Raw genomic sequence first — 8405 nt, 5'->3', positions numbered from 1 at the left:
CACACACACACACACACACACACACACACACACACACACACACACACACACACACTACCTTCGAGTCACATACGGTAAAGTACGCGGTGTCCTGACACGGAAACACAAACAAACTTTTTGTTTCGTTCAGGTATTTCCTAACAAGTTATATTGAGTAATTGTGTCATCGCCATCACAGCTGGATAATAATAATAAAAAAGTGTTCCTTTTAAACACATTCATTGTATCTAAATGAGCAAAACTGTTATTTTACAGCAGGAACGAAATGTTCAAAAGTTTCAGCCGACGGGTAAATGGAACAAAAAACTGTTGGGAGCCTTTAGCAATACATGATAAAAGTTGCCCACCGTTTCCCTGGAAGGCAAAGAAAATCTCACAGGAATGTCTGAACAGTGATTAGTCCTTCTGAACTCAAACTGTAATCCTTCCAAAGAAAGAAAAGGAAAAAAAATAATTAAAAAAATAACATTTTCTGTGCTGAAAATACAGTCTTGGAAAAGAAAAAACGCTTGAGAACACTGATGTTTTTTAAAATTCAGTGAGCATTTCTGATTTGCAGTGGAAGCGTGTAATGTCTGGATTATTAAAAGTCAAATCTTTAAATCTTTATTATCCTCGTTGAGTTTTAACCAGGATTTAAGTCGCATTTGTTCCTCGCAAGTAGGAAGTCGGTTATCTTTAACTGTTTGCAAACAAAGCTTGATAAGATAAGATGTACAATATATAAAAACTTTATAGCCTAAAGATTTCACCTTTACACACACAAATGTACAAAAACTTATAATTAAACCACCGTTAAGCTGCTATTTTTAGAGTTTTATAAAAAACATACAATCCACAGAAGAACACATTATTTGAATCAAATGTTGCAAAATCAACTGCAATAAAAAAAGCAATGAAGACAGATGCTTTAATGTTTGTTTGTTTTTTGTGTGTGTATTTTGACCAAAATGTGTCACAGAGTTGCTTAAAACACATTGTAAATCTAAAGTAATGCCAGGAAACTCGTTAAAAAAAGTGACTATATGAAGAAGGGGAAATCCCAGCAGTTTGCCTCAAGCAAAAAGACAGTGAGGGATCCGGTTCATGCTGATAATAATGTCAGTACAAGAGAAGCAAAATAAATACATAAAAAACGATAAATTAATTAACGCAGACAGAGGAAGAATATGTCTTTTATTAGCTTTTTAGCTAAATCAACCGAACAAAAGGAACGCTTCTTCTTTGGCAATTATATTCATCCGAAAAGACATTTTCTACCAGAACAAATGAGTTTCTCTACATTTCATCCACACTTAGTTCATTATGGTAGTCAATCAAACTTGACTGACAGGAGTCTTTGAGCAACAAAAAACTGTCAAAATGGCAGCAGGGAAACCAGGTCCACTCAAGAGCTTTCAAAGAGAAAAGTTAAAAGTTGTGCCGATGATCAGGTTCTATGGTTCACACAACTGTTGTCTTCAACGGTGAGGTCAACAACACGAGGCTAACGTCCCACGCTCATAATTTACTATCTGGTTTACAACTTTACAAAGACAAACAATAAAACATAGAGTCAAAAGGAAAGTAAAAGCTGGGATAACTGAGCGTTTTGGATAAGCGTGACGGATGATTTTATGAATGGGTGTGTCTCTTGTTTATAGTGAGCTTTCATTTTCTCTCTTTCATCTCTTTCAGTTCTCCTTTCGGTGCTCGGTTTGCAGAAGCATCGCAACCACAATCTACTTTGGTCGTTACTAAAAGCACAGAGTTGTGTCAGCAGTTCTCGGTTTAAAGGGTCAGCATAAAGGGTCAGCATGCGTGACAAACACACAATTTCTGCTTACAAAATGACTTTACAAATAGTTACTACTGGTCTTTGTTATTACTGTAAGAACTGTAACAAGCTTTTGGACTCAACTTTAGATTTCATCCAGGGGCGCTCCCAGGAATATTTTAAGGGGGATGGTGGGCACTGAAAACCCTGGGGTGGTCCATCAAAACAAAAACTAAATTTATATTTGTTAAAACTATTATACGTTTAACCTTCTGAGACCCTGCTTCCTAATGTTGAGGTTTGTTTTAAACAGGGTGTCCGTTTTCAGGGGAAGTAGATTTTAATTTTCAACTTTTATTTTTAAGAAAAAACAAAATAGACATTATTAAAGTCCTAATTGCTAAAAGAAACTTTTGTTTTTATGTTTATGATCCAACAAACTAAGGGAAATTAAAATGCACATCAAGCAAACACTCGGGACCTAAGAAATTAAATATGTTTGACCAATGGGATGCAATGGGGGGTGTCACTGAAAATCCTGGGAGTGGTCCACCAAAACAAAAGCAAACAAAAAAAAGCCAAAAATTTCTAAATTAATATTTTATTTAAGACTCTGCTTCCTATTGTTGAGGATATTCATTTTGAACCAGTTGTCCTTTTTCAGGGAGACAATATTTTAAGTTTTATTTTTGATTAAAATATATCTAAGTTAACATTTTTAGTCCTAATTGCTCAAAAACCTTTGTTTTTTGTTTGTGAAGTTTCACTAATTTGAAAAAAACTAGGTGAAATTAAAATGCACACCAACCTAAAGTTCAGGATAAAACTGTCTGGTCAATGGGGGCCATGGGGTGGCCACTGAAAATTGTGGGGTCCCACCAAAACCAAAAAACTAAACCAAAAACACCTGAATTTATATTTATTAAAACTCTTACATGTTTAACTTTCTAAGACTGCTTCCTAACATTAAGGACACTGGTTTTAAGCCACCAAGAACAAGCTTGGGAATTAAGAGAATAAAACTGTCTGACCAAGTGGGGCTAGTGTTTTTTAGGAATAGCCATTGCCCCTCTTCACCTTGCCTGCTGATGTCTTTGTCCCTATCTGCACACACTGTCGTTGTACAGATTGTCTGTTAATTACACAGATTTTCCACCAACGTATAGAGAAAATCTTGTGTACTTAAAAAATAGTTTCACATTTCCAAAAACTAAACTGATAAAAGGTTTGGAGACAAGATCTAGACGCTTGTGACTATTTTGAGAGGAAACCTTTGAAAAACCCTGAGGTATTTTAAGATGTTTCTGGGACTTCCTCTCGAATGCCATTTAAAAAAGTTGCATTTGTTTTAATATGCACTACTTTTAACGTTAAGTTTCTGCACTGATCAGCGGAGAATAGCTTTCGAGTTCCCACGCACTCGTTTTAAGATAAACAGGCTTCTACAAATTGCCATGTTTCAGTTCTCCTTTGGGGTCTTAGGTTTTGGCGACTCATCTACTCCCTGATTCTTGTGGTTTCTGGCGCAGCACTCAGGAAAAGTCTTAGAGAAAGGTGTCTGTATCTCCTGGCTGTGGTTTTAATTACAGCACCCATGAGGCTTATTGTGATTACTGTATGTGGGTGTAACATTACGTGGTATTCTTCATTCTTTGGTTTTATGGCCCTATAAGAGCCTCTCTTGGGTATAATAAAGACGTACCTGACTCACTTTGACATGAACCTGTGCTTTTCCGATTTTCAAAGTCTTATTTTCTAATTTTGTTCTTTTTCAGGAGCTCCAGCGTCTAGAGCAATCAAACTCCGCTCTGCAGAAGGAGATTGCTGCATTGAAGAAAGACCTCCACTTCTATGAGACTTCCCTGGAGAGTCACAAACCTTACTGCCGCCTCAAGGACTCTGGCTCATCCTCAATCGACTCTAAACCCAGTCCCGGCCTTCATCAGGCCATGAAGTCCTCTTCGTCATCACTTTCTACCTCCATGAAGTCCACAATGAGATTTCAAACCTTAAGCTGTATGAAACAGACTCATCCTAAATCTGCAGCTACAACAAAACCAACACGTGCCATCTCCTCCTCACCTTCCTCCTCCTCCTCATCATCTGTACCATATTCAGACTCTTTCTCGACACAACCAGCGCCTCACTCCTTGTTTTGTGAACCGCCTCAAATCCCGTTCACAAACGCCACGCCCATCTGTTCCAGTCTCGTTTCAAATCCTCATCCCTCCTCCGCAACTCGGCTCCCGTCTGACGCCATCCATAAAAATCCTCCGGCGTCGGAAACGTCTTGCTTCACCAGGGAAACATTTTCAATGAAGCTAGATTCTTCTTTTCCTGCTTCGTCTAAAATGCAGCCTCTCTTGTCCCATCCGGGAACAGAGAACACGACCGTAGCAAAGCAGTTTGGTTCCATTAACGTGCCCCAGATTTATTCGTGTCAGTTTGGCACTAACTTAACCAGTTTGCCGTCACGACCTCCTCCCCAGTACCCCGGTCCTCGGACTCTACCAGTTTCAACCCAGGCTAGTTTGATCCCTTCTTCAGGCTCTCCTTACCAACACCACGCTTCATCCAGTCCTGGGTCTCTGCTTTCGCTGCTCACCGTCCCCAGTCCTCTTACCGTCTCTCAAACTACCTCCAGCGGCTTTAACAGAATCACAGCCCAACCAACTCAATCGCTCCCACCTTTACCAGATCCATCCAAAGACTACTCTCTTTCTGAGCTTCTAGAAATTAACGACTGGATCCTGAGTGGGGTTAATTATCCATAGCTTCAAAGAACAAGTATTTACTTTATAAACTGCATAGTCTGAGTTAACTGTTTTATTAACAAAGATCTAAATTTAACCTAGTATCAAAATTAGGATTACTATTTTTCATGAATTCTATTGAATATATGGGCATAACTTGCATCTGATCAAAAGTTACTAGCAAGTCACTAGTTAGCAGTGGTGGGCATAACTACCAAAGTTTTAGCATCACTACCTCATAATCTATAAAAATATAGCTTTGCTATTGTTAGAATGTTAAACATGTAAAAAAAAGCAATAAATAAATTGCAAACCTGTTGAAGATGGTTTGTTATTAGCGGACTTAAGTTGGTGGAACAAAACTGAGTAGAAACTAATTGGTATGCTAATGGTTTTCCATCCATCCATCCATCCATCCATCCATCCATCCATCCATCCATCCATCCATCCATCCATCCATCCATTTTCTTCTGCCTATCCGGGGTCGGGTCGCGGGGGCAGCAGCTTCAGAAGGGAGGCCCAGACCTCCCTCTCCCCAGCCACTTCTTCCAGCTCCTCCGGGGGAACTCCAAGGCGTTCCCAGGCCAGCCGAGAGACATAGTCCCTCCAGCGTGTCCTGGGTCTTCCTCGGGGCCTCCTCCCGGTGGGACGTGCCCGGAACACCTCACCAGGGAGGCCTCCAGGAGGCATCCTTACCAGATGCCCGAGCCACCTCAACTGGCTCCTCTCGACGTGGAGGAGCAGCGGCTCTACTCTGAGTCCCTCCCGGRTGACCGAGCTTCTCACCCTMTCTCTAAGGGAGAGCCCAGCCACCCTGCGGAGGAAACYCATTTCGGCCGCTTGTTTCCGGGACCTCGTTCTTTCGGTCATGACCCAAAGCTCATGACCATAGATGAGGGTAGGAACGTAGATCGACYGGTAAATCGAGAGCTTCGCTTATGCTTATGCTTATCCATTTTATGCCAGTTTTCAATGTCAAAATGCAAAAACTAATGCACTAAGCCAAAAATTTGTTCGCTATTAGCTGTTTACTAATTAGCGGAACCATGTCAGTCACTTTATAAAGTATCTAATTAGATTTTTTTAATTACTTTTCTAAATTGAATCCGACTCACTTCAAATTAAAACATTGTCATTTATAGTGGGTACAGCTAACCAAAACTACAGCTAACAAAAACGATAACTTTGCTAACTTATAATCAGCTAACTAAAAATAAAGCTTCACTAATGCTAAACTGCTAAACAGCTAAAAGAAATTAGCGGAAGCTAACCATAAATAAAGTTAAAATTCACAAAAGCTAACTAACAGCTAATTGCTAACTGCTACAAGAACTGTCAGTGTGTGTCTCACGTCTTAGTCTCCTTGAAGCTGAAGACTGGTGGGATTGACACAAACCTGTTCATGTTAGTTTGTTAGTTAGTTGTTAGCAGACTTAAAGTTGGCAAAACCTGATTTAGCGGAAGCTAAATGGATGGCTATTGGTTTCAAAGTCAATGAAAATTAGTTCTGCGATTAGCTGTTAGCTGATTAGTGGAACCATTCCTACCACTGCTATTTAGTAGCTTTGATATTAGCAAGTGACTTGCTAGCAAGTACTTAGCAGGCGTTTAGCAAACATTTTGTTTTCTGTGATTTTTTGACACTTAAATCACTCTTTTAGTGAATATAAGAAAGTACGGCTCCATGGAAGTTAAACATGACAATGAGGGATGACTCAAGACTGTTGCAGATTACTGTGTATGAATGTTGCATTATTTTACAGGAATAACAGGATGAAACCATTCATGGTTTAAACAGTATTACTGAACTTTAGTGCTTTAGAGTTTAATGTTATACACATCGAAACAGGCAGAAAATGTAAAACTAAAGCAATAAAAGAAAAACAAGACTTTGTTACTAGTATGCTATAAATGCCTAAACAACCAATAAAGTTTTAGTTTGTATTTGCAGCACTTATCTGTAAAATCTAACAAAATAACTGAAGCCAGGTGAAAATAAATCCTGATCATCACACCAGTTTTTGTCCCTTTAAAGGCCCATCAGAGGTCTGAGGTCCAAGACAGTTTCCTTGATTATTTCACTCGAGGTGACCCCTACATGAGCATTTTAACAAATTTGATGTTTTTTTTCTCTAGGTTCACAAAAAATGTCCAAATGACAAACGAACAGACAAACCCTCAGAAATATGCTGAGGTTTCAGAAATCGTTGCTTACTTACTTATTTATTTCCTTACTTAGTCAGTCACTTACTTATTTACTTAGTTAGCTACTTACTTACCTAGTTAGTCACTTAGTCACTTACTTAGTCACTTAGTTAGTTGCTTACTTACTTATTTATGAAAATAAAAAGAGTAGTCTCTTTCTTAATAAAACTTTTACGTACTTTTGCACAGGATGCTTAAGAAAAAACTCAGACTCAACAAACCCTTTTGTCTCTTTAACAGTGGGTGGGGTGGGTTCTAACTTCCTTGCAGCTTCATGGAAATGTCAAACTAAACGTGGAGCTGCAGTTTGAAGATGTGACGATGCCTGCTGAGAATCGGCTGCAGAATACAGTTCAACTTTTTAATTTTATTTTCAATCAAAGACTACAGAGAACAGCCTCGGAACTCTGCTGCTTTATTATTTATTGATTTGTTGCTACATCAAATGATTATTATTTTGTACTGCTTTAAAATTTACTGTACTTTTATTGGTTTGTGTTATTTATGTTGAGTAGAAATAAAAGGAATAATACATTTGAGGATGAACATATATTGGTGCAAAATATTTTATTCAAATGGGTTTTTTGTAGCGAGGACTAAAATAAAAACAGCATTCTGTTGTTATAATTTAAGCTTTATTTTGAAAGATTGCTGAGGAGCTCATGATCTATTGACATCCTTCGTTTCTGACCATATAAACCATAAAGTTGTATAACATATATAATAATAAAACTTTATTTATACTTATTTAATATTTCCTTCCACTGTATTTTTCTGTCTCAGATGAGAACAAAAAGGCTGCTGAAATATGACAAAAACAAAATTTATTGGTTTTTATCCCTTCAAATTAGGGAATGTGTCTTTTTGCACCATTGTGTCAAGACGGCCATTTTGAATTTCCAGATGATTTCTATAAACGATAGAAGGAAAATGTCTAATATCTGTAAATATGTGAGCTTAAGATTCAGTGTGAGGTTTTGGGTGTGTGTGAGTGTTTATATGTGGTAACATTGGTTGCTTCAGCAAAGTGGAAAATAAATGTGTTAAACAAATGCCCACCTTGGCCACGCCTCTGGCTCCGCCTCTTTTTCTGAGTCTACTTCTATGGTGTCTGTCATTTTAAACCTAAGGGATGATTTGATCAGAAAGTGACGCACAACCTCGGAGTTCAGCTTAATTAGCTCTGGGTTTCTCTGGATTCCATCCAATCAACATGGGGTTGCATTTCCTCTTGCGTCCACACCTTGTGAGGTTGCTTACAGCCACGTGAACCATGTACTTTATAATAATGTTAACAACGTTGATCAGAAGATTGTTCTTAGAGAAGAGCTTGGAGCTTTTATTTTTTTAACGTGGAAATCTAAAATCTTAACTCGTAGGTTTTCTCTGCGGATTGTGATCAACATAACGGAACCAAATTACCCCTGTTTGCGCCCTTTATGAAGGCCGAGTGATAAAATGCTTGAAGGCAAACTTATCACTTATAATATCCTGATGCATCTCAGTAATCCAGGTAAAAAAATCAAAAAGAAAAAAATTGTATATGTCCTCTGGACGGGTTCTTCTCTAATAAAACGTTTCGTCTCTCCTCCAAGAGACTTCTTCAGTCTGAGAGTTTCAGGCAAAATTCAGGCTTTTAAGCCCTGCCTCCATGTGACTGATACTCACATCACATGGCTATCGTTGACACC

General features: G+C 38.5%; 1 protein-coding gene across 1 annotated transcript in view; it reads left to right on the top strand.

Annotated features, from left to right (window-relative positions):
• Positions 1-4555, top strand: part of batf2 (basic leucine zipper ATF-like transcription factor 2) — a 9844-nt gene extending 5289 nt beyond the window's left edge. The window contains exon 3 of the mRNA XM_014019030.1: positions 3532-4555. Within this exon, the coding sequence (XP_013874484.1) occupies positions 3532-4530 (999 nt within the window). The 3' untranslated portion in view covers positions 4531-4555. The remainder of the gene's footprint in view (positions 1-3531) is intronic.
• The last annotated feature ends 3850 nt before the right edge of the window (positions 4556-8405 follow it).

The sequence above is a fragment of the Austrofundulus limnaeus genome, unplaced genomic scaffold, assembly GCF_001266775.1.
Source record: "Austrofundulus limnaeus strain Quisiro unplaced genomic scaffold, Austrofundulus_limnaeus-1.0 Scaffold208, whole genome shotgun sequence".
NCBI lineage: Eukaryota > Metazoa > Chordata > Actinopteri > Cyprinodontiformes > Rivulidae > Austrofundulus > Austrofundulus limnaeus.
The sequence above is the reverse complement of the archived record's forward strand: the minus strand, read 5'-3'. Positions and strand labels throughout refer to the sequence as shown.